This window comes from Heptranchias perlo, chromosome 7, assembly GCF_035084215.1.
Source record: "Heptranchias perlo isolate sHepPer1 chromosome 7, sHepPer1.hap1, whole genome shotgun sequence".
Classification (NCBI taxonomy): Eukaryota; Metazoa; Chordata; class Chondrichthyes; order Hexanchiformes; family Hexanchidae; genus Heptranchias; species Heptranchias perlo.
Genome location: NC_090331.1, coordinates 25580978 through 25608814, shown reverse-complemented (window position 1 = coordinate 25608814; position 27837 = coordinate 25580978). Strand labels below are relative to the sequence as shown.

Here is a 27837-nt window from a genome sequence, read left to right as displayed (position 1 = left end):
AAGTAATTTTTCCTTAATGCTCCAACAAAAAAATCACTATGGAGATAAGCTAGGGACAAATTGATCTCACCTCAGTAAAAAGAAGAAATGGAAAATAAATAATTATCAAAGAAACATAGAGTTCTTGCTCGCCAATGAGAAAGAATCCTTTTTTTTAATGAGGAGAAATCAATGTGATTATTTTAAAATACAAAATAAAAGGCTATTGCCCTTAACTTATCAACATGGTTGCTCTCTCATCATCACACTGATGCTCCCCAGAAAATGCCACCTCAGTGCATATAATTAAAATTGACACCTATGGCTGCTGGGTTGGTCTTTATCTCAAGAGGGTTGGAATTCAAAAGTGAGCAAGTTATGCTTCAGCTGCACAGATCCTTGGTCAGACCCCATCTAGAGTGCTGTGTTCAGTTTTGGGCACCGCACCTCAGGAAAGATACATTGGCCTTAGAAGGTGTACAGCGCAGATTCGGCAGAATGATACCAGGGCTTAAAGGGTTAAATTATGTGCCCCGTGATTGCTTAAACTTGGCTCGTATTCCCTTGAACTTAGAAGGTTGAGGGGTGATATATGCAATGCCACAGAAACTCGACTAGTAACTTCAGAAATGTCACAGAGATTGTATAGCCAAGCAGTATGAGACCACCTCAACAATCTCAAACCATTTCATCATTAACACAAAACTTTCACTGGCATTTAGAGGCCGGTGAGCAGAGCATAATGCATGTGTGTAAGCTCATGATTGCAAAGCTCCATTTCCTCCATTAGAGAATGGTGTGGAGTCAGAAGTATAACTTGGTTCTTTCAGCTCATGCATCTTTTGAGCTATGGTTACACTGCACCAACAGTCTCAAGCTAATATTTGAGGAATGTGATGCACACCCAGTAGATGGGAACTATCCTGCCAACTACTTATTGCTGTCTCTCGCACTGAGGGCATTGACAATGAAGGATGCATGCACAGAGTTCTTCTCCCTAGCAGCTAATGTTTAATGTAATAGAGAGCATTGACTATTATTTTTTTTGCCGGTAGTCTCATACCCTCTAATCATACAAAGACCAGCAACCCCTTCTGTTAATAAAGGGGAGGGCACTAACTGCAGCTATATGAAAGGCAACAAGAGTACAGTCAGTATTGCTTTTTACATGGGAATAACACATGACTGGAAAAATTGAGTTTACCTTTCCAGGTTGTGCTGCATGCTTGTTTTGTGTATGATGTATGCTGCACATGGCAAAACAAGGCACCTGTTACCTCAGTGATGTAGAGGTGAGCCCCATGCTGGCTGATCTGAGTGATATCTCCAGTTGACAGGGAGAACCACCCATTGGCATAAAGCTTTTGTATGGTGATCATTTTGACTTCTACTGATAGTATCATCTTGATGCCTTTAGGGCTGATACGTGTCTGAGATCACGTTTGTTGAATTGCAACTCCCTTACACACTGCAATTGGGAATAGAAAATCATGTAAGTTTGCTTCCTATGGCCTCGAATCTGCCAGGACATGTTCTCCAGCTGCTGTTGCTTCTCCGAAATATCTAGCACTGCCAAATTTAATGCAACACCCATGCTGCAGAATTTACCAAAAGGCTTCTGGTTTGGGCAATATATGATGTACTGGAACTTTGCTGGTTCCCTCTAGTGCTTTAATACCAGTTTTAAATGGGAAAAAGTAACCCAAGTGAATGAGGTCAATGCTGAGTTAATTTGGATGTTCCACATAGATTGCCTCTTAACAATCAAAGAAAGGGCTGATGCTGGATCAACATGTTAACATGAATTTGAATATTTACTAACATGAGCAAGTTTAGGAGCATAGGCAAAGATGTGCTTGCACTCCAGTACTGTTCACAGAGAAAATTACTTTTCATATGTATACTAGCTCTAAAACACAGCGGAAATTATACCCTTTGGATGTTTTGATTGAAGTGTATCAATATTATGTAAAATTAAAATCAAAGTAAGTTATGAAGGACACTGACCAAGCTTGTGTAAGTTGAAACTTTTGATGTTTACATTTCCATCATCCATTCCCTTTTAAAGTGGTGGCATTAGTAATCTAATGAGGTTAGAAGACTTCCAGCTTTTCTGTTGGATAAGGTACACTGGTCTTCATCATACTTTCAATGCAAAAATGAAGATTGAAATTGCAGTCATTTGTGCTTTCATGAATTAGCAGTGATAATTGTAGCCCATAAATGTTCTGGGGCCAAATAACGGTTCTGATTTTGTTTTGGTTTTTATTGCTTAATAAACCTACTACCCGTTGCTTAGGTGCAGCTTATGAACCAAGTATTTAAACACAATCTGTGACTCATATTCAGTTGTGGGTTCTTTTCTGTTAAATGCTATATTTTAAGTGCTCTGGGAACATCAAGTAGTTAAAAGACTGAGAGGATCAATTTTTGTCTGGTTTTGGAGCCCCTTGTAAGTGTAATGTGGACATTAAATTATTCCAGTTTGGTGGTATTTTAGAAACGAATGACCCAACCCTAAGCAGCTAAATAGTATTTGTGTTCCATATGCCATATAGTTACTAAATGAGTATGATAATCACAAACATGTCACAGATTGAGCTTGAGTGAGCCAAGAAGCTGAGTGACATGGCAATAATGAATGATAGCACCAGATTCAGTGTCAATCTTCACAATCTGTGCAGTATTATAGTTTACAAGGGAACTATACTGAGGCATATCTCCAACACTTATTTTTACATTTTGGCTGAAAATGCTGTGTTTCCTTTTAATTATTATGCTTGCCTGCATTTTTTGACTAGTGGGTATATCTTGCAGCAATATGTTCTTTCTAAGATCTTGTCAGCTAGGAGTTTTTGCACCAGTTTTGCACCATATTCTACTTTCTTGGGCATCATTGGTAGAACCAAAGTGCAGCAATATTAGGGTGGAGCAGTGCTCAATACAAGTGTTATTAGTAATTCATAAATATCTATATCATTTTCCGTAATATTCAATTCAATACTTAAATGTTTTTCACAATTATACTGACACAGTAAAAGCTTTCAACAACTTTATTTCAAAATATTGCAGTTGTGTTCAATCCTAATTTTACACCATTCAAAAATAAGCCCAAACCTTTAGAAAATTATAGACTTCAAAATAAATTCCTCCAACATTTTTATTTTATATTTCTCTCCTTTAACAGCCTCACTCTCCCTTTCTCACTCACAGACACACATATCTTTTTATTGCCTGCAGTATGTTTGACTTTCACTTGGCTCCATCGCCTTTTAGCATGGCCGAGATTGTTAACTTGTTAAATGGACAATCACAGACATGAACCAATTCCTTACTAACCTGTTACATCAATACCCTTGATGCATAAATCCATTGGACCACTGGTACATCCTTTAGCTATTCTTTCTTAAGCATAACTATTTTTATAGGCAGTATTACAAATAAAAGTTATTACACCATTGTATCATCAGTATTATGTGACTTTTCAGAAATTGACACTAGTAGATTTTTACTGCTTATATGAAAACAGAACTAAACTTGACTTAGTAATATACAGGTATTATACCACATTCTCCTTCAATATAGAACTTCTGTGAAACAAAATGCTTCAAGCTCTCACACTTCGGTTTTGATCATTTTAGTAAAAGATCTGAATAACTTAAATTTTAGAATGCAGGTAAACAAAGGAGCGCCCAGTAGAATGTTAGATCCCTCTACAAATCTCGTGTTGGCGAATCCCAGTTTATATTGATACTTCTGCTATAGCTTCCTCTAGAGGGCGATTTTCACCAGTCTCAACTATTTTGTACATGGAGGTAAGAAAAACTGGCCAGAGGGAGAGGTGGGTCCCTTCTTTCATCATACAAATAAGCCTCCTGCAGGTCACCAAGGAGGCATAGATGACTATGGATGGGACTATTGTGCACTCCTGGCTGGAGATGATAATCTGGGTGCCAGTGGAGAACCGAGTAGGCAAAATTAAGCTAAAAACTATCAAATTGGGTTAATAAATGAAGGTGCTATTTCACTAGATCAGGAACTTTGTTCCAAAATATATAAAAGTATTCTTCAGAATAGCATCAATCACTACTTTTGACCTTTTATATATAAAAATATAAGCTTGTCCTTCTAAGAGTAGCTGTTCACATGCACTGGTTAATTCAAAGGTCATCCTAAAGTTCTGCCATCATCAAAGAACTGGAGAGATTATGACATTTCATTACACTATAATAATACAAAAACTACATTGTTTGCAGAGCAATTTAACTGTGGGGTTAAACTGTATAAGACTGCACTCCAAAATAAACATGTTTGCTCGAGAATGTTTGAAACAGATAAAGACAGTGAATTCCTCTGATGTTACCTGTGCCAAAAACCACTGAAAAATTTTGTAATAGTGAACATTCAGTCATTAATTTTACAATATACAAAGCAGTCGGCCCCCAAATCCATGAGCATCTTGATCGAAACTACTCATTTGAGCCTCACCAGTCAAATCTCTGCCCCTGCCACAGCACTGAAACGGCCCTAGTCAAAATCACAAATGACATCCTTTGTGAATGTGACCATGGTAAACTCTCCCTCCTTATTCTTCTTGACCTCTCTGCAGCCTTTGACACAGGGTGGTGAACCTGTGGAATTCTCTACCACAGAAGGCAGTGGAGGCCAAGTCATCAGATGTATTCAAGAAGGAGATAGATATATTTCTTAATACGAAAGGGATCAAGGGAAATGGGGAAAAAGCGGGAACAGGGTACTGAGTTAGACGATCAGCCATGATCTTTTTGAATGGCGGAGCAGGCCCAAAGGGCCGAATGGCCTACTCTTGCTCCTATTTTCTATGTTTCTATGTTTCTATGACACGGTCACCCACACCATCCTCCTCCAACACCTCTCCTCCGTGTCCAGCTGAGTGGGACTGCCCTCACTTGGTTCCACCCTTACCTACGCAATCATAACCAGAGAATCTCCTGAAATGGCATCTTTTCCCACCCCCACACCATTACCTCTGGAGTTCCCCAAGGACCTATTCTTGGCCCCCTCCTATTTTTCATCTACATGCTGCCCCTTGGCGACATCATCTGGAAAACAATGTCAGGTTCCACATGTACACTGCGACACCCAGCAATACCTCTCAACCACCGCTCTCAACCCCTCTGCTACCTCTGTGTCCTCAGCATGGTTGTCCAACATCTAGTCCTGGATGAGATGGAATTTCCTCCAATTAATCATTGGGAAGTCTGAAGTCATTGTCTTTGGCCCCTGCCACAAACTCCATTCCCTCGGTACCAATTCCATTCCCCTCCCTGGCATCTGTCACAGGCTGAACCAGACTGTTCGCAACCTCGGCATCCTATTTGACCCTGAGCTGAGCTTCCGACCCCATATCCTCTCCATCTCAAAGACCACCTACTTCCACCTCTGTAACATCAACCACCTCTGCCCTGACTCACCCATGTCGGAACATAGGAACATAGGAACAGGAGTAGCCCATTCAGCCCCTCGTGCCTGCTCCGCCATTTGATAAGATCATGGCTGATCTGTGATCCAGCTCCATATACCCGCCTTTGGCCCTTATCCCTTAATACCTTTGGTTGACAAAAAGCTATCTATCTCACGTTTAAATTTAGCAATTGAGCTAGTATCAATTGCCATTTGCGGAAGAGAGTTCCAAACTTCTACCACCCTTTGTGTGTAGAAATGTTTTCTAATCTCGCTCCTGAAAGGTCTGGCTCTAATTTTTAGACTGTGCCCCCTATTCCGAGAATCCCCAACCAGCGGAAATAGTTTCTCTCTATCCACCCTATCCGTTCCCCTTAATATCTTATAAACTTCGATCAGATCACCCCTTAACCTTCTAAACTCTAGAGAATACAACCCCAATTTGTGTAATCTCTCCTCGTAATTTAATCCTTGAAGTCCGGGTATCATTCTAGTAAACGTACGCTGCACTCCCTCCAAGGCCAATATGTCCTTCCGAAGGTGCGGTGCCCAGAACTGCTCACAGTACTCCAGGTGCGGTCTAACCAGGGTTTTGTATACCTGCAGCATAACTTCTACCCCCTTGTACTCCAGTCCTCTCGATATAAAGGCCAGCATTCCATTAGCCTTATTGATTATTTTCTGCACCTGTTCATGACACTTCAATGATCTGTGTACCTGAACCCCTAAGTCCCTTTGCACATCCACTGTTTTTAACTTTTTACCATTTAGAAAGTACCCTGTTCTATCCTTTTTTGATCCAAAGTGGATAACCTCACATTTGTCTACATTGAATTCCATTTGCCAGAGTTTTGCCCATTCACCTAATCTATCAATATCCCTTTGTAATTTTATGTTTCCATCTACACTGCTTACAATGCCATCAATCTTTGTTTCATCGGCAAACTTAGATATGAGACTTTCTATGCCTTCATCTAAGTCGTTAATAAATATTGTGAATAATTGAGGTCCCAAGACAGATCCCTGTGGGACTCCACTAGTCACATCCTGCCAATGTGAATACTTACCCATTATCCCTACTCTCTGTCGCCTTTCGCTCAGCCAATTTCCTAACCAAGTCTGTAATTTTCCCTCGATTCCATGGGCTTCTAACTTAGCTAACAGTCTCTTATGTGGGACCTTATCAAATGTCTTCTGGAAGTCGATATAAATAACATCCATTGACATTCCTCTGTCCACTACTTTAGTCACCTCTTCAAAAAATTCAATCAGGTTTGTCAGGCATGACCTACCTTTCACAAATCCATGCTGGCTCTCTCTGATTAACTGAAAATTCTTGAGGTGTTCAGTCACCCTATCCTTAATTATAGACTCCAGCAATTTCCCCACAACAGATGTTAGGCTAACTGGTCTGTAATTCCCCGGTTTCCCTCTCTCTTCTTTCTTAAAAAGCGGAGTGACATGTGCAATTTTCCAATCTAGAGGGACAGTTCCTGAATCTAGAGAACTTTAAAAGATTATAGTTCGGGCATTTGCAATCTGCTCACCTACTTCCTTTAAAACCCTGGGATGGAAACCATCTGGTCCTGGGGATTTGTCACTCTTTAGTGCTATTATTTTCTTCATTACTGTTGCTTTACTTATGTTAATTTTATCGAGTCGCTGTCTCCGATTCAATATTAGTTTTCTTGGGATTTCCGGCATGCTATCCTCTTTTACTACTCTAACTACTGACGCAAAATAATTATTCAACATGTCCGCCATTTCCCCATTGTCAATGACAATATCCCAACTTTCAGTTTTTAAGGGGCCAACACTGCTCCTGACCACCCTCTTTTTCCTAATATAACTATAAAAGTTCTTTGTATTGGTTTTGATATCCCTTGCAAGTTTCTTTTCATACTCTCTTTTTGTAGCTCTTACTATCTGTTTTGTGACAACTTTGTTGATCTTTGTATCTTTCCCATTCGCCAGGATCTGTGCCATTTTTTGCCTTTTTGTATGCCCTTTCCTTATGTCTTATACTGTCCCTTACCTCTTTAGTTGTCCATGGCTGTTTTTTTTGGCAAGTAGAGTTCTTGCCCCTCAGGGGTATAAACTGATTCTGTATCACGTTAAATGTTTCTTTAAACATTTCCCACTGATCATCAGTCGTTTTACCCATTAACAGATTTGCCCAGTTTACTGTGGACAGTCTCTGTCTCATCCCATTGAAGTTGGCCTTACCCAAGACTAGAATCTTAGCAGCTGATTCACTTTTTTCCCTTTCAAACACTACATTGAACTCGATCATGTTATGATCGCTATTGGATAGATGTTCACGCACAGTTAAGCTGTTAACTAAATCTGGTTCATTACTCATTACTAAATCTAGTATGGCTTGCCCCCTTGTTGCCTCAAGGACATACTGCTGTCAAAAACTATCCCGGGCACACTCAAGAAATTCACTACCTTTCTGACGGTTGCTAGTCTGCTTTCCCCAATCTATGTGAAGGTTAAAGTCCCCCATTAAGACCACTATGCCTTTGTTACACGCTTGTCTAATCTCTGCATTTATACAATCTCGCACTTCAGAGCTGCTGCCAGGGGTCCTATACACAACTCCCACTATAGTCTTGGATCCTTTCCTATTTCTCAATTCAACCCATAAGGTCTCTGTTGGCTGCTTACCTCTCGTTATATCCTCTTTTATCATTGAATTGATTTAATCTCTAATCACTAAGGCTACTCCTCCCCCTCTTCCATTTTTCCTATCTCTCCTGTAGACCTTATAACCCGGTATATTTAGTTCCCAATCCTGACCATCCTGCAGCCATGTCTCAGTAATAGCTATCATGTCATACCCTCCAATTTGAATTTGAACCTGTAGTTCATTTAATTTATTCCTTATACTCCATGCATTTGTATATAGAACTCTTAGTTGGGCCACACACCCTAGCCTGACCTTCAGCTTTGAAGATGGGTTAATCGCCTTATGCCTTCTTGTTTTCACTTTATCTGTCATGTCTAAAGTACACTTTCTTTCTGCTGCTCTATGCTTTTCCCTTTCACTTGTTCTTGAACAACTATTTGTATTATTTGTATTGTAAATTCCCCCTGGGTCTTCCCCTCTATTGCTGATCCCAACTTTACTCCCTTCTGACTCCCCGCTAAGGTTCCCATCCCCCTGCCACTCTAGTTTAAACCTTCCCAAACAGCACTAGCAAACACCCCCGCGAGGACATTGGTCCCGGTCTTGCTCGGGTGTAACCCGTCCCGCTTGTACAGGTCCTACCTTCCCCAGAACCGGTCCCAATGTCCCAGGAATCTAAATCCCTCCCTTCTACACCATCCCTGCAGCCACGCATTCATTCTGTCTATTCTCCTGTTCCTATACTCACTAGCACATGGCACTGGTAGTAACCCTGAGATCACTACCTTTTGAGGTCCTGCTTTTTAATTTAACTCCTAACTCCTTGAATTCACCTTGCAGGACCTCATCCCCTTTTGCTGCTGAAACCCCCATATATGCTTTTGTCACTCCCAGACTTGATTATTCCAGTGCTCTCCTGGCTGGCCTCCCATCTTCCACCCTCCTTGAACATGAGCTAATTTCAAAACTCTGCTGCCCGTATCCGATCCCGCATCAATTCCTGCTCACCCATCATCCCTGTGCTCGCTGACCTACTTTGGGTTCTGGTCCAGCAATGCCTCGAATTTAAAATTATCACGCTCATGTTCAAATTCCTCCATGGCCTTGTCCTTCCCGCTCTCTGTAACCTCCTCTAGCCCGACAGCCCTACGAGAACTCTGCCTTCCTCCAACTTTAGCTTGTTACGCATCTCTCAATCCCTTCACCCCATCATTGGCAGGCGCGCCTTTAACTATTGAGGCCTAAACTCTGGAATTCCATCCCTTTCTCTCTCCACCTCTGCACCTCACTCTCCTCCTTTAATACCCACCCTAACTCTTTGACCACGCTTTTAGTCACCCCTCCTAATATCTCCTCCTTTGGCTCGGCGTCACTTTTTGCATGAATACGCTCTTGTGAAGCCTTGAGATGTTTTCCTACGTTAAAGACGCTATATAAATGCAGGTTGTCGTTTTGTGCTTGCGTCTTAGCACTGACCACAAAAGTTTCTATTCATCAATGATTAATGATTAACCTGTTAAGGCAGTGTTCACGAACATTTTCTTGTGGGAGTATTTATGGAGCATACATTCCCAACAATGATAGTGCAATTATACATTTAAAACCCTTTGTAAAAATTGTGTGACTAAGAAGAGTATGAAAGATAGGGATTCTGCCTTGATGAAGGGGTGAAGTAGTGAACTCTGCAGAATATCAGGTGATGTTCAGAGATACCTGATTTACTGAAACATATTGTAGCTAACTGCAAGTTATAGTGGACAGTAGTAGCATTATTATTACGCTATAAGTTCTGAGAAGAAATATATGTTGTGCTCATAGTCTTTCTGTTTTTAAAATTGTTGTTATAAACTTTAGTGGACAAATGAAATACTTATTTCTAAAAGTTCCACAATATCAGTTCACTTCTTCACACAAATTAACTCATTGGCCATCTTTACCTCTGCTTTTTCCAATTCCATTATTGTAATATATTTTACAAGGATGACCATTTGGATTTTGGAACTAAATTTTGGAAATTGGAGCAGATTATTTCTTTCGAGTAATATAATAATCATAGTATCCATAAAATTGAGAAAGATGAGAAAGACCGTGATGCAGCCTAATGGTGTAAGAAAGATCATGGCATAGCAGGACTAACAGAAGACAATATTAAAACAATACAATTAAAATAGGGAGTGGAGAAAATAAAAGACAATGGGGCGATTTTTATTTTCCACCCAGAACGAGCGTGAAGTCGGGAGCCCAAAAAATGTTCAGGTTCGGGCTCAATCAGTATAATTCAGGTGAGTTCCCAAGTGTTCAATAAGGGCAAGTCGACAACGCACCACACTGTGGGGAGGGGGGTGGGTGGACAGGAAATTGGGTTGCTCCATGAGCGAGCAGAGCAAGAAGAAAGCAGTAAAATGGGAGGAGGAGGTGCAGTGTGATGGGGGCAGCCAGTAAATGGCCACAGTTGTGGGGCTTGGAGGAGCATTCCACCCGAAAAAAAGTTGCAGGCCATTTCTGGAGTGATCTCCAGCGGTCCCTTTAAGGACTGCTGGTTAGGCAGCTCACTGCCTGGTACAAATAGGCGGAGTATGCGCAACACACATTCCACCCATTTGTATCTGAAAATTGCAAATGGGTCCTACAACCAGTGTGAGCAGCCTCTCGCCTGGTTCGGGTGGGCATGCTGTGTGCCCACGTACAAGTCTGCCTGAAAATTGCGTCAGGTGGGTCTTGGGTGACTGATAAGTAATCAAGGTTTTCCCCCCGCACCTCCCACGATTTTCCACTGTCAGCCATCCATTTATCTCGTGAGAAATGAGGTTGAAAATAGCCCCCAATACATAGTAGACATAAAAGATATATACCTTATTTGCTTCTTCCTGTACTCATGTTCCTGCTTAGGACTTTCTATAGTTTCCTTAGAAGATACTTCAGGGAGGTCTGTCTGTGTAATGTGGTTTTTATTTTCATTGATGAGTTGTAATTAACCTGGCCCTTCTTCAATTATGCTGGCATGTATTATGTGTTTCATTAGTTTAAACATCACATTTAAAAGAACAGTAAATGATGGAAATACATTCTGGTCCATCTACATCGCAAGTGAGAAAAAATGAGTTAATATTTCAGATGGAAACTTTTCGTCAGAATTCATTTATTTCAGATTTCCAGCATTTGTATTTTGTTTTCCTTTTATCTCAATTAATTTTGAATGATTTCTTTAAGGTCAGGAAGTGGACTAAAGCATCTGGTTTAATGAAATAGTCCCTTCATAGTTTTGGGCAGATGTGAATGTAATAAATAATATAGGATAGGCTGAAGGAGGGGCACTGATTGGTCTCCTATTATCATTGTATCATGCGACTACCAGGATGATAGAAGGCGAACTAGATGGACCTTGGTCACTTTTCGTCTATGTTCCTATGTTACTGTCGAGTGATATCGATTTTGGATCATAATGAACTAAGTGCTGACAAGTTAGGTTACTGGGCTTTTCTTATGTTGTTTATTCCATTAAATAAAATCACACTCCGCTTTCTTTTTCTCTTGACGCAGCTCACAACTGTCTCAGGCAATGAATTTCTTCTCCATTCTGACGATGACAGTATACATGACTGGTACCAGGCCATCAAACATGTGATTGATAAACTGGTACGTATAATGCTCTTAACCCTATTAACTAAAATAACTTCTCTTGGAAGCAAATAAAAGGGTTTGTATATTTGTTCAATCTGTCCTCAAAGTTGCACAATAAACATTTTTAGATTTTTTGCCAAAAAAATACTTTCCCATATATTTCCTGAGCTTCTCAAGCTCTGATCAGACCCTTTAGACCTTGTTTCTTTTGTTTATAGCTCCCTGTGGCATTGTTAATCCCTCTTTGCATATTTTCTATAAAATGTTTTGGCATGATGTTTTTAAATTTAAAACAGACCTGAAATGACTCAAATAGGACATAATGTGCATTTATAAGAAATTGAGTTAAACTATACTAACATGTAGCACATAAATTTATACTCACAGTGACTTTTCACTAACATTAGCAAAATAACCCTAGTCGAAATTCATTCATATCAAATTATTTGCAAAGGAGCTTGACTGCTTTGTATTTGACACAAACATACATGCTGATTCTTATGTGTATACCACATTGTTGCATTTTGACTCAACGAAATCTTATGTCATTTTTAAGTGGTGCTATTTAGTACCCTTAACTTTTGCAGAAACATTTTCATTGGAAGAGGATCTACACTTCAATCATGCGCCGCATTTATATTCCAGTGCCTCCATTTTATTTATTTAGTTTGTTCTCTTCCAACTCACCCACAAACAATAGAGTGTAAGGAAGATCTAAATTAGTTAAGTTGGGCAATAGGTCGAAATAAATGCCCCCTTACAAGATTTCAAGTTAGAAAGAAAGAAAAACTTGCACTTGTATAGCGCCTTTCGTGACATCAGGACGTTCCAAAGCACTTTACAGCCAATGAAGTGTTGTAATGTAGGCAATGTGGCAGCGAATTTGGGCACAGCAAGGTCCCACAAACAGCAATGAAATAATGACCAGATAATCAATTTTAGTGAATGTTAATTGAGGACACTGGGGAGAACTCCCCTACTCTTCTTCGAAATAGTACCATGGGATCTTTTACGTCCACCTGAGTGGACAGATGGGGCCTTGGTTTAACATCCCGTCTGAAAGACAGCACCCTCAGTATTGCACTGGAGTGTCAGCCTAGGTTTTGTGCTCAAGTCTCTGGATTGGGACTTGAACCCACAACTTTCTGACTCAGAGGCATGAGTGCTACCAAAAATTGGATGTTTTTGGCCTCTACAAGCCCATTTCAGGACACTGCTGTACTTTGTAGAAGTGTGGGCTTACTAGGATCAACTGGTTGTTCTGCCCTAGTTGTTTTGTAAGTCTAACTATTTTACAAAGGTACTGCACAACAGTTGCCAATGATGACAATGTAAAGCATGATATTGTAATATTCATTTGCATGGTTGCTGACTTCTATATTGGTAAAAGAAACTCATTACAAAAAAGAGCATATACATATTGGAGAAGAGGGGTTTATGAAAATTAGGCCACTGACTAGCGCAGGGTATACAACTCCTGAGTGCCTCAGACACAGCAGAAAAATAAATTTATTTTTGATCAACTATCTGATTCCCAAGACATATCCTGTTGATACGATACATTGTTACATGAAAATAATTGAACTGTTGCAGCCATGGAGCACTATCAGCACTAGGGCTGCAGAGGTATCAAGCGGGAGGCCCATCTCTCAGGGCAACCAAGGATGGGCAATAAATGCAGCCTTGCTAATGTTACCCACATCCTAAGAACAAATTAAAAGTATTTTCTTTTTGTAATTTCACGTTGTGTGGACATGATGGGAAACTCCAGTGACACCAATTGTCACATCATGTGAAGTGTTTGGCTTTATTATTGTAACACAGGTGATGTTACGACACTATTGAAAAAATAGATTCCAGCGATAGCTCAGTGGACTTATTTACTATATCTACTTTCTGAATGTAATCATGTGAATTATACATAGAGGTAAAAGAAAATAAACTTCATCTCTGTGCAGAAGCTCAGCAGTTCACATTGCTGACTACCTTCTTACATTCTGGGAAATATTCCTCTTCTTCCTCTCTCCCTTTCATCACATACCATCCCCCAATCAAGAGATTTAGAGGAAGTCCTGATCAAATGCCTCTGTCGGTGGTGCTTAGAACTAGCCGGTAGGTGGTGTGAAAGGCATGTCTGGTTAAATTTGGATGTTGGTTTTCCCTCTCTTGCTGTGGAGGCATTCCTTTGCTTGGCACCCATCTCTTATGATCTGGCACAGTTTGGGAATTTGCTGTGTAAGGAATCAGAGGCAACACACTTGAGTCACTCCATGTCACTCTAACCACATTTACTCTTCTCTATTTGAGATTGGCTATTGGTACACGTACTTTGATCATATTTTTCCAAATGTGGTAAAGAGAATATCTCCTAATATTTCTCTTATTGGTATCCACTTGTGACATTGCAGTCAAAGGAGGGAGCCTCAACATCAGCAATCAGTATCTGGAAAAGCTCAAGTAGTGAAGAACTGAACAGGTGTGAGGGGGGGAGCAACAGCAAGTCAAATCCAAAAGAACCAAAATCTGAGCACAGAAAATCATTAAGTAAGTCACTTAGTATTACCATATCTTGTATGTAAGCTCCTTTTTTGAATGTCACGTTAAATTATATTCTGCAAATATACCAACTAACTAGGAACTCTGGGGAAATTCACTTACCATAGAAAGTGAACACAAAAGGAGGCCATTTAGCCCATTTTGCCTTTGGTAGTGCCAGTTCCACATTGGAGCTGTTTACTCAAATCCCATTTCCCTGCGCTTTCCCTGTACTGTGTAATATTTTTTCTTCAAGTGTTTATCTAATTTCTTCTTAAAGGTTGCAGTCCGTGTTTTAATAACCCGTTGCGTGAAAAGAAATCTTGTAACTTGGATGGGTGTAAGGTCTCATGACATCAAAAAATAATCCAACCCCTCCCACACACTATTTCTGATTACAACTGTAAGGCCTTAATTTAAATTGTTTATTTTATTGCCTATGGCATCCAGGGGTTCGATGCTAGAAAAATTAATATTGCTGGCATATCAATGGAGGTAAAACATTGGTAAAATTTGTGTCAAAATCATTTTTAATGTATATAGCAATCTGTCCATCCCTCCTTCCCCACCCCTTCCCCCTATGCTGTTTCCTTTTCTAAACAAAAAAATCTGGAGCAGATAATGATATCCACTGACCCTTCCTGATTCACATAAAACAGCTATGGCATTGGTCATCCATTTCTGTTTTTAGAGGTGCACATTGGAAAATCACAGCTGAGACAACCAAAAAAAGAGGGCAGTGGTATAAGCAAACTAATCATCTGAAAGAAATGTGTAAAGCTTTGCTCGACAATGCGGTCCTCTGCATCTGTTACATTCTGTTGTATTGTATAGAAATGTTTAACATTATGATTCCTTACTACTGGAAGTTGAAAGTATTCCTAATTCCCTAAAGTGTCTGCTGGGACTGTGGGTAAACATATAAGTACTCCTAAACTGTCAGTGTTTATTCTCATTTAGTTTACCAAAGATACTTGCATCTGTACTCAAGGTTTGTTCCTATTATTTAGCAGATTCTACAAGGGTGTTTTTATAAATCCAGGTCACTAGACAGACAATTTATTGGTTAGATGAAGCCATTACAAATAAATGATATCAGACTTTGAGATTCTACCACAGATCCCAATGTCTAAATCTTAGCTGGTACTGTAACCTCCTACCAGAACGTACCTGAAAGCAGAATTGCCTAGGAGCTGCGTGAATAAGATGTAGATGTTATTTTATAAAATGAGCAAAAAGAGTATTGCTGTAAAGACTATATTTAAATGTATTTGTTACAAGCTTACAGGTAGGAAAAACAAAGTCTGGTCTCGCAATGCTTGGTATAGTGACTGAATGAAGAAATAAATAATGGTAAATTCCCTGGCACTGTCATCAATCTCCTTAAAGGACAATTCTATCCCAACTGGAATTGGGAATAAGCTAGGAGGCCATTCATCATTACGCAAAGTCCATTTTGCATTTTGTCTGATACCAAGCTGCTTTTGGCTCTCTAGATTTTGTAAGATGAGGTTACTCCAACATGTTTTACTTTCTGAGAGCTATGGCCATATGCCGTTCCATCACTTCTTGCTCTTTCTTGGTGGTAACTGCATTGATGAAAAACTGTTATTGACAGAAAATTGTATGAACTTGTTACTTTGGACAATGCTGCTAATCATTTAAAGTAATACACTTCTTAAAGAGAGTTCTAAACAAAAAATGTAAACTAGCAACTACATGCTGAATTAATAATCTTTTGTACTTTTATTACATCGGCAGCTGTCTTCAATTGAATGCAAATTAATATAATCTGTGATGATGGATTAACTTTTAGCTTTTTCACTTTTTTAGATATTTATTAGTATATACTGGCCATTTTATATTTCCTGGTAATCAAGTGCAAATTATTTCTGAATGAAATTGCAGTGATTATATTAGAATCATTAGTCATGCAGTGTGGGTGTCAGTTTATTGGCTGTCACTGCTTGCTCTAGTAGCCACTGTTGGCAAAAATAAAGCAGCCCCAAGAAATGAATAAAGCCATCCTTTTATTAGAACAACAAATAGATATATTGGTGTGATTGCAAGACTCTTATTGCACCTTGTGGTTTAAGATTCCAATCATGAGCCCGTTAAACTTCACTCTAGTGGTGTTTGATGTCAAATGACTCCCTTACAGTCACAAACACACATACATAAAATATAGCTGTGGACATGGGCAGCATTGCTTGATACTGTCTAGCTTCTGATGTATTTGAAAATGTGATCTTGGAGGATTACCTACCTTTTTCTGCCACTTTCATGTGTCTACATTTTTTAATCAAATGTTGACATTTTCAGATTCTTTGAAAAATACTGTGACATAAGGTTGCTCACATGAGGGATGGCAAATATGCCAATGTTTAAAACACAGCTATAGCGTTGCCAAAGTATGGTGAAAAACTCACTGCTGACACTGATCAATCTAAAATAGTGCCCTCTTTGGAATACTTTGAAAGACACTGGCACATGCAAACCTGACCAATCTTTCTTTCTATTGAATTATACATAAGTGAATTTGCAGAATATGCTGAAGTGTTACTAAATTATCAATTATCAACCCTCAACCTCAGGATTTCAAAACGTCAATGTTCCTTTGGCAGATGTCATTAATTATGTTTCCTAATACTTGATAGGGAGTATATTGATATATAGAACAATCATTTAAACAGCTTCTTTGACTCATGATTTTCCAGTAAGACGAATGATTCAAATAGGGCAAGCTAGTTTTTTTTTCTGTTCCTTATACTATGGTATACTTCACTATTGTTAGTGCCAAGTCTGACTCAGAACTGAGGAACCTGAGGTGAATTTGAGCAGCAGCCAACCTTCAGCCTTCAACTCATGACCTTCTGGTTATGAGTAAATTCAGGATTTTCTAAGCTAAGCAGCTCCTGTAGTACAGCACCTTAGTGCAGTGGTACATTGGAGGTAATTTTAACCTATCTCACCAGGCGGGAAACCCACGGGATTGGGTGAAAAATCTGTTTTACACCCCGCCCAATATTACTCTCCGTTAACTTCAGTGGAGAGGAAAATCGAGTGAGGTGTAAAACCAGCATTGCACCCTATCCCATCAGTTTGCCAATGGGCAGGTTAGGTTAAAATTGCCCCCAATATCATAAATGGGAGGCCACATCTCCTATCTCTGTTTTTCTCCACATGGAGGGAATCTTCTTCTGTGCGCTATGTGCAACAAAATCTCAAACATGTGTGCCTTATAAATAGATTTACTATTTTGTTACACCTAGTGCACAAAAGAAATCTTTTCCAATAGTGAGTTCTTTAACTCAGCTGCTGCCACCTTCTAAGTGAGGAGCATCCCTTGAAGATGGGAGGAAATCAGGGATCGTAAGTCAACCTATACTGATCTCACACACCTCTCAGCTTACAGGCCAGCAATGGGGGAGGCTGGGAGCAGGTTGCCTTCGACCTTTTTGGGCCATAGAGTGTGCCTGGAACAGGAGGATACACAGATGGTCAGAAAATATAACTAAAAAAAGGTTTGAGTTACAGGACCAATCCTCACTTTAACAACAATTATAAACAGGCTGGACAGGAGATTGGATTTCAGTGAGCACTAATTAATAATTCCCAACAGGTTAAAAAACAAATGCAGTGGCCTGATATGTCAATGAAACCTGGCATGTGTCTATTAACTGACTTCAAACATTGCTAAGTACAAGATCCATTATTATTTTTCTCAAGGTCACCTTGACAATATTTCAAAATATTTGGTTTATATTCTGTCCATACGTCTAAATCATTCTTGCTATGGTTTTATGGTGGCTAAAAATGTTGAGAAAGGTGTCAGTAAGAAGGTGTAGTTAAGCACTGTTATATAGAGTTTAGTTCAGAAGTTTTTATGATACAATTTTGATGTATTGGAAATTTGCCATATAAGGCAAACAAAAAGGAATAATGAAGCTTTCAAGTGAGTCCCCTTGTGGTTATATCAAGATTGAGCACTTGGTTCAATAACTCTAACTTAAGACACTCATAAAAGAAAGAAAAACCTGTAATTGTCAGCCACATAGTTAATCCTTAGCCTTGTGTCACTTTTCTATACACGGAATTTAAAAGGCTTCCTCTGATACACAGGGGATCAGACTTTACAGACAGGTAGGCTACTCGGTAAATGCTGCCGATTGCAGTTATGTGGTACTGATGTTTGCTTTGAGCAAGGTTTCATCAAAGAAATCCTTTTGCAGCTCAAATCAGAAGTACTCCCTGTGGTGCTCTGTACTGTTCCTGCCCTCTTTGTTGTTGCCTTTTTCTCCCGTCAGCTTATATTGAAACCTGGTATTTGAAATCAGACTGATATTTGATGATTAATCCTCTTTTCATCACGCTGAGAAAGCCATGTTTAAATGCTGGAATAATTTGCACATCATTTAATGAATGTTTGCTTTGAAACACTTACCTTGGTCGTTTTATTCTTTCTTCTTTTCCCCTGTAGATTTGTACTGTTTGTTTTTGTTCTGCTGAAAACAAATCGGCAAACATTGCTGTTGTCTTTGGATCATCAATAGTGTTCAAAGCAAATCTGTGCTGAAATCTGCATTTGTTTGAATTAACAGTCAACTTCTTTTAAAGATGAAGCCTATAGTCAAACCTGCCACTCTTAAATATACTAGTTACCTGACTTCTGTAACTTCTGAGTCTTGGTCATTTTTCAGTAACTGGTTGTGGGAGTGAAAACATTTCAGAAGCACCATTTGATTGTTTGTATGTATGTATTGCTCACCTCAACACGCAACAGTTTGTAGCAATTGACCGTTATACGTCAAGTAGAGCATTTTCAATAGAGCTTGACCATGTATTGGCTTCGGGAATGAGAGTTACAGTAGCTTTTCATTGGTGCAAAAGACCTCAGTGCATTATAGAAGTATCCCCCATGTAGCTGTTGCTATAGAGGAAGCATATTCTCATAATGCATTCCAATTAAGCATGCTCAGTTGACTAGTGAGAGAGACCCATTGAGGATAGGCTGAATGATTGAAGGATGAGACAAAAGCTTTTCAATCGTTTTGACTGTCTTCAATTCAGCAAGACAGTATTCTTGCAAGTTTTGCTATTCAGTCAAACTTCAAATATTATATTTTTCAGTATTTCTTTTGATCTTGTTTACCAAACACTAAGCTCTTTAAACCATAGATTAATACCTTTTATTTTCTAGAACACTGACTTTGACATGGGATCTCAAATCATTGGAGAGCACCATATTAGCAAATCCTGTAGTATGCCAGGGAGATTGTTTGCACAAAGGATTTAATGGAAGAAAAGCAGTATGCCCCCAAAAATGTCACTCTGACTTTGAAGACTTTTGATGTTTCTAACAAACTCCACTGAGAAAATAGCAATTTGAATGTTTATTTAAAACTATTGTCATCAACCAGTGAAACTATTCTCATTTACTTTACACATATTTACACATAGCAATGGGCAATGTTTACAGCTTTTAATTAAAAGATTCAACATTGTTATTTGCTATCGCCAGAGCAATAATATCAGAAAGGAAGACCTTTCGCCACCATTAAATTCAAAAGAATGTTTCAGGTGTATATCTAGTTCTACGGCACTCCCCAGCTATTATGCAAAATTCTGAACATATTTAGATCAGTCTGTATTCTAGAGTATTAGGTATATTAATCTTTGGTGTAAACATTTTACTGCTTGTTTGGTAAATTGCATCGTGACAACTCAACATTCTGTCCTCAGGCAACATAAGTGTAAGGCATTTTAGTCCCATCATCTTTTAGAGGTGAGATGTAACCCAAACACATATTTGATACATTCTGGACATAACAGGCTTACTTTGTTACCAGTGACATTATATGAAATTTCTGTTTACTTATCATAATGAGCACAGCTTTTTAACCATATACTAATGTGAAAAGTATAGTAGACATCACCGCTAGTTTTAGTTTCACCTCTTCTGCCCAAATTAGCTTCTATTACAAGCCAGAAGTTCCAGATAACTCTGTTACTTCAAAATGTGAAAGGGCCCTATTAGAATATTAGTTTGCCAAATGTATCTAATCTATTACATGAAAAATATGCCAAAATATTCCACTATCTAGATCAAAAATATGTGACCGGGTCTCCAGAATTTTTACAGCACACTTTAATCACTGCTTCAAAGGCATAACAATAAAATAAAACCACAAAACGGCAACAACAAAAAGGATTATTGGTGCAGAATAGAAACATAACACCAACACAAAGAAATGAAACAAATACTAATCAGACATAGACATTGTTTACCACATATTTCACTAGCCTGAGACCAGTGTCAGTAGACTGCAGCTATACTTCTGACTGTGCCTGAAGCTGAGCTCAGCCGTAAAGGAGCTCTTTGGTTAATTTTTAATGTTACGAGAGAGCAGGCAGGAGTGTTGCTTCTCTCATCATTAAAAAAGGGTTAAAAGTCAGTTTAAAAAGTTCCTAAGAGGCCTAACGGATCCTTTGGACACATTTAAAATTCAACTTTGAGCTGGGCCAAGTTAAACTATTTCTCCAATAAGTAGTAGGGAGCTAATGTAGGTCAGCAAGCACAGGGGTGTTGGTTAACCGGGAGCACAGATATCTAAATTACTGTTTTTATAGGAACATAAAAACTTACAGGACTGAAAGAGATGATTGTGGTGCATCTCAGTAGTCCCAAAGATTAAAAAAATAATATGTCTTTCATAAGCATTAATCACTTGCTCTGCCAAATATCTATCCAGTTCCCTCTTGAATTTACTAATACTATCTACCTCCACTATTTTCCCACATGCTCTTTTCTATATATTTACCACCCCCTGTGTAAAGCAATTAAGTCTATACCATTTGTTTAGCTTCCCTCTTCTGAACTTGATTCTATGCCTCCTTGTATAGTTTGAGATTATGTCAAACATATTCATAGAATCATAGAATCATGGAAAGGTTACAGAGCGGAAGGAGGCCATTCGACCCATCAAGTCCGGGCCTGCTCTCTGTGAGAGCAATCCAGCTAGTCCCACTCCCCCGTCTTAAATCCATAGCCCTGTAATTTTTTTTCCATTCAATTACTTATCCAGTTCCCTTTTGAAGACCATGATTGAATCTGCCTCCACCACCCTCACTGGCAGTGCATTCCAGACCCTAACCACTCACTGTGTAAAATATTATTAGGGTTCAATTTATTTATAGCCTTTAGAATCTTGAATATCTCCTACAAGATCAATAAAAGATGCCTTAATAAAAGATTGCACAGCACTATTTGAAAAAGAGCAAGAAGTCCGCCTGGTGTCCTGAACAATATTTATCCTTCAACCAACACTACCAAAATAGCTGTTTGTGAGATCTTGCTGTGTGCAAATTGGCTGCTGTATTTGCCTACCAAACAACAGTGACTATACTTCAAAAGTAATTTGTTGGCTGTGAAGTGCTTTGGGCTGTCCAGAGGACATGAAAGGCACTGTATACATGCAAGTTCTTTCTTTACTTACAATCTCTTCTGAGCTGCTTTTTCTTCAGTGCAAACACTCAAAGTTTTCAGAGCCTCTTCTCAAAATTCAGATGCCTAATCCAAGATAACAGTATAGTTGCTCGTCAGTGTTCCCCCTCTAATTTCAAGATTTCCCCACTGTAGCACAGTGACCAGAATTGCATAAAGTACTCTGGGATGGTGGGGGAGCAAATGAACCAATGCCTTATACAAACTGATTATCAGTTATGCTCTATCCTTCTGGTTTTGCACATTATTATGTCATGGCAGTTAATATATTTTATGCTCTGCTTCTTTAGTAGATTCTATCGCTTAGATACACAGAAGCTTGTTTTTTGTACCAGGCCAAGTGGAGAAGTGGATGAAAGTAAGACCTGGCCTGCATAGATAAATCCTCAATTTAAATCCAAAGTAAGAGAAGGTTGAATGTAAAGAAAGGAGCACTTCTTTAGATACAGGTCAAATTGAGAATAGAGATTGACTGACCTGTTGGACAAGGCATTCATGTGACAGGTCTAAAAATTAAATCTATGGCAAGGAGTTAGTTGATTATTTATACTTGGGTTTCATGTCTCTGATACATTCAACCTTCAGTACCAGATGCATGCTGAGATCAGTGAAATTCTAAAAAACTTCATTGTTGCCCCAAATTTCTCTGTGGCAGCACAAAAGTGACCACACTAAGTGGCATCTTCATCATTGCTTTCCATTGTTCTGGCTACAGTATAACTGTTGGCTGATACCTCCCCATCAAATTGCCCATTTAGGATTGAGCAACCTCTCTAGATCACCAATATGCTCTTAGTAAGTTCTAATGAGTATTACCATGCCAGTCATAAGGTAATAGCTTTGTTAAGGCCTTGTTTTCCTTTTTTCTTAGAGGCATGACAGGGTAGATGCTGAGGGGCTGTTTCCCCTGGCTGGAGAGTCTATAACTAGGGGTCATAATCTCAAGATAAGGGGTCGGCCATTTAGGACTGAGATGAGGAAAAATTTCTTCACTCAGAGGGTTGTGAATCTTTGGAATTCTCTATACCCCAGAGGGCTGTGGATGCTCAGCCGTTGATTATATTCTAGACTGAGATTGATACATTTTTGGACACTAAGGGAAACAAGGGATATGGGGATAGGGCAGGAAAATGGAATTGAGGTAGAAGATCAGCCATGACCTTATTGAATGGCGGAGCAGGCTCGAGGGGCCCAAAAGCATCCTCCTGCTCGTATTTCTTATGTTGTTATCTTTGTGACAGCCCATACATGTATCAGTGTCCACTTTGTCTTTACTGCACAGGGGCAGAGATCAGCTCACAACAAGTCCTTCTAAATTCTGAACTAAACGATTCCAGTTTTTCTGTGCAGGACTGTTCTGCAGATTGGTTATTAAATTTCATCAGGACAAGCTATATCCAATCATTGCCCTTACACTTCTGCCGTCCCTGATGACATTGGTGATGGGAGAAGATCAGGCATAAGTCTAGAAAAGAATGCTACCAATATAATGGGAAGCCACCTGACATCCTGTCTGCCAATAATTATGCTGTAAGACATTGTTAGCAGGCATTATATAAAATAATATAGTTAACACCTTATTTTTAGACATTTCTTCTCAGATCATTAATCCTGAACTTGTCTTGAACCTTAAAATGAAAAAAAAAACACTTTTCTTGTAGTCTGACATTATAAGATGGGCCATTAGATATGCATGCTCGCTTGTGTGCATGAGTGACACAGCATTACACACAGACTTCAGCAGGTTTCAATAAATCCAGATTCTGTGGATTTGTCTGGCAGGAATCAGTAAAGCAGTGATTCCCAAGGGGCATAGGAAAGACTTGGTATTTCCACAGTGGCCCCCAAATATTGTTAAGCCAGGTTAATTTACTTCTGAGTTCCTGCCACTCTTTCAAAAGATATTGTGGTGATTAAGTCTTGGAACCACTCATGGACGTTAGAGGTAGATTGACTTCATAATTCAATATATATATTGACTAAAGGATCATTTCAATTTAGTTTACTGGTTGCCACTGTTGTTGACAAAGGGAGAGGACATAATTTTGTTTAATAAGTATCAGGAGTAAAATCCAGCAGGAAATTTCCAAGCTTAACATGATTGTAGTCCATCATATTAATCATTATGTTGGAGAATTTGAAATAGTCAGCATATGTAGGCATATTTTGATAAAAATACTGATATAAGAAAAAACGCTGGATAATCCTGAATGATTGAATTTTTGAATCGTTTTGGTATTTAATCCTGTATCTTATAAAGTCTAGTAACTAGCCTGAATAATGAAAATTTATGAGGAAATACTATTCAGCCTTTTTTCAACCCATAAAAAATGTTTCATCATTTGAAATGCAGGTTGTTGAAAGTGTTCTGTCAAGAACTCTTCATGTGTTCTTAACTGTACATCTTTTTCTTTTTTTAAAAAAAAGTTAATTTTGTGTTGATGAAGTTGTGCTGCTACAGCCTTGTTTGTTGCATGGAACTGTAGCCTTGGAGTCCATCAGGAATCTATTATAACCTAATAAAAAACATGCTTGGCTCATAATTGACTTCTTTAAGTCACTGAACTTACTTCTTCAGGTCACTGAAATTATTATTGATTTTAATCAGCGCTGCAGTGGCAGCCAAAGTAATATACAGAAGTTTTGCTGTGATGAATGTAATACCTTTTATTCAGCTATTAGATGACAGATTTTTCTTTTCTCCTCAACCTTTTGAGACTACACGGCTCTCTTCATAAGGTGAGGAATGGAATGCTAATGATGGGTATTATATGAAACAAAGTTTGTAAATGAAAAAAAAAGGTCAAGAAACGAATCAAACTGATCACATTCACTACAACAAAACTTTTGAACTTAAATACGTTTTATTGCATCAGGAAAATATGATTTGCCACTGTATTGTATTTCAGATTCGGTTAGTGTACCGTAATGAACACTTTAGTGCCTGCTAATTTTTTATATAAAAGAAACAAACTGCCCTTTTTAAAATAAATGAATATTTTTAAAAGTATATCTGTTAAACAGAATAAACAGTGCATTTGGTCCCTAAAGAGTGAGACAAACATATTAGGGGCAGAGGATTGGGGCATGGCTGTGGTTCTCAATGTGTTTGTCACTACAGTTTTCATAAAGGAGGATTGTAGCCCTGATCCTGCAATTAAGGTGACGAAAGCATTGAGAGAGTGTGCAGAGGAGATAGCTATTAATAGAGGAAGAGTTATTAAAATAAACTGGAGGCACGGAACATAGATAAGGAGCGGGACCAGACAGTATACATCTAGGGATTCCCAATTAAATAATAAAGGAAATAAGAACATTTTATAGGTAATATTTAGTAGTTCCTTGAAAACAAGGGTGGTGCCTTGGAAGTAGAAAATGGCTAACATAGATAATGATAAGATTACGGTTTTGAGGAAAGAGGCAAATAAATCAAAGAATAATAACAGAAAAAGATTGCAAGGCAGGTTTCACATAATATCAGTTCTTTAGGTACAGCAAGATTGATGAAATGAATGGCCTTTTTTCTTAGTCAGAAGATTATTATATTCATAAGGGTATACCCCATATAAGTGTGCAAATTTTTAAAAGATAAAGGGCTGATTCTCCTCTGCCTGGTGGGATAACTGATAGACAGAACTGTTTAAAAGTGCCAGAAGATGCAGGAGGGACGTGAGAGTTTTTAGATGTCAGTCTGAGCCTCAGCCAAAGAAGGTATGAGTCTAAGGCTTAATGGGAAGGAGAGATGCCCACGACAAGGTCATCTCACTGTCCCAGGGACTATTATCACCCCAGTCCTGGGATCAGTCATAGTAGTAAAGAAATTCAGAGAAATGGGGCAAAATGCCATCGCCTACCTCCTGACCATAACATATATGTGGCAGGCAGCAAAGGGGGCAGCCGACAGCCATCCCAAAGGGGGCAGTGGGACAGAAATTGAGGTCAGGCAGCAACACAGCAGTGGGTCTCCCGCCAAAAATTTGCCATTTTCCACTGCTCTTCCGCCCGATCCAGCCCAAAATTTCTCTTCCCTAGTTGTTTATATAGGAGACTGGGTTAGTGTACAACAATAAAAATATCACCTTTATTTAAGTGTATAGTTTATAGTCCATGTATAAAATTTAACCATATTTCAGATTTACAAATGCCAATTGTTACTTGAAATATACAAATTTAACATATCATATTTCACTGACAAATGCCGTCCAATGTAAATGTTACTGAGATAATTTGCATGGACTTTATCTGAGTGTGTGCCTGAATATGCATGCATGAATAATTATATCAAGTATCTTCTACTTAAAGCCAACAGTGAATCACTGAGAGAGAGAGAGAGAGAGAGGAATTCATCCCACCAGTTTAGGCTGCATTTGAATCCAGATAACCAACTGTGCCACACAGTTCCTCCCCATCACACAAAATAGCTTCTTTCAAAGAAATCTGAATCACGCTCCATTGCTATGTAACCTCGAGAGATGATAATTTATTCAACAGTCTTCCCATCATCCAGTACTGGCTTTTACCAACTTTTAAGACATAACTCCAAATCTCAGAGACACAGTTAAAGTTATGCAGTATAATAGTTACATAAATCATGGTTGTTGCCTTCACTTAGCTAAAACATCTCCTATACATTCACAAACATATTGGCCTGTGACCCTATTGTTTATACAGCACATGGGACATGTTTATTGACTCTTAAGCTGGGTAGCTCTGATGTATATTGCCTAATAAGACAATCTCAATGAAGCAATTTGTAGTCTAGAAAAAAAATCACTTCATTGTATCCATATTGTGATATTGGGAAAACATTTTAATTGAATATAAGTTGGCTTGTTCAGGCTCTGCAAAATAAATTCTTCCCTATATTAATAAAAATTGACTCTGAAAACAAATATTTGAAATTCTATATTCACAAGTGCTGTATAAGCAATGAGACATAAATTGGCTTATTCAGTGAAGATCAACAAAATAATTTGAAAATATATTAGTCTGTTGTGAAGTCACACACCCTCAGGTCCACTGGATCTTTCTTTATAGCCCTATAAGTGTATGTATTTCAGTTTATTTTTGTGTGCTGGGATTTTTTTGCTTGTTGAAATTCTGTGTTGGTTTTTGCCCCTCCCCCTCCTCTCCTGAAAGTATTGACTCAGTCATGTGTGAACTTTGATACTGAGTGTCAGCAGCCTATCCAGTTGCTGGGGGTGTCATACATGTTCCTTACCCTCTTCTCCACCAACATTCACATACTGACTTTAATAAAGATTACAGGATTGCGATCAGGAGTGGGGGGCCTTGGCTTGTTTTCCCTTCCCATAAATGTTTTAGTCTCCTACCATTGTGCTGGCCGAGATCAGTCAACTCAGCACAGATTGGGGATTGGACTTGGGCCCTTCCTGCTTTCTGTGGCTTGGTTACTCAGTTGATAAGCTCGCTGCATCATTGGGAAATGCACATTTTTCATGTTGCCTCTAATCATTAAACAACACAAATCTGGAATGCTTCAAAATAAGAAAGGTCATCAATAACACTGAGTGTCACATAGAATGGTAATAATTTGAACATAGCAATACTGAACACTTGAACTGTTACTCCTTGCTTTTTGATAAAATATAATTCATTTCAGCTAAATAAGGTCATAAACAAAATATGGTGAGGATCAAACCCTTTGTTTTGTACAGTTCTTCCTAAGGGACTTATGCATGTCAATCATCACTATTCCACATTAATTGTCAGCATATTAGGGACCTGGACAGGATGTCAGCATTTGTTAATAAAAATTAGTGCAGAACAAGCCCTTCTCCCTGCAATCCCTTGCCTATCCAAGTCCTGCTGCTAATGGACTAGACTAGACCCCCTTCTCCTCAACACTCTTACTACCACTAACGAAATGGATTCTGATCACTGCATCCTGTAGGCGCAAATTCTTGCAAAAACAGGAATTGTTTCCTTTAAACGCTAGGAGTAGCATTGAGGGGAGAGGAGCTCAATCCAGTTCAGTTCATTAGCAACAACACTGTTTGGAGCAGAACTGAGGGGAGAGGGGCACGAATGGAAGGCAATAAAGGGGTAAGGGAAGGGGAAAAGGGAATGGCAATGAAGAGGAAAAGAAGGGGAAAAATGGATT

At 38.9% G+C, this 27837-nt stretch overlaps 1 protein-coding gene across 1 annotated transcript in view; it reads left to right on the top strand.

Annotated features, from left to right (window-relative positions):
* Window positions 1-27837, top strand: part of arhgap15 (Rho GTPase activating protein 15) — a 576367-nt gene that overhangs the window by 306389 nt on the left and 242141 nt on the right. Inside the window, exons 8-9 of the mRNA XM_067987193.1 lie at window positions 11594-11689; window positions 14083-14218. Coding sequence (XP_067843294.1) covers window positions 11594-11689; window positions 14083-14218 — 232 coding nt within the window. The remainder of the gene's footprint in view (window positions 1-11593; window positions 11690-14082; window positions 14219-27837) is intronic.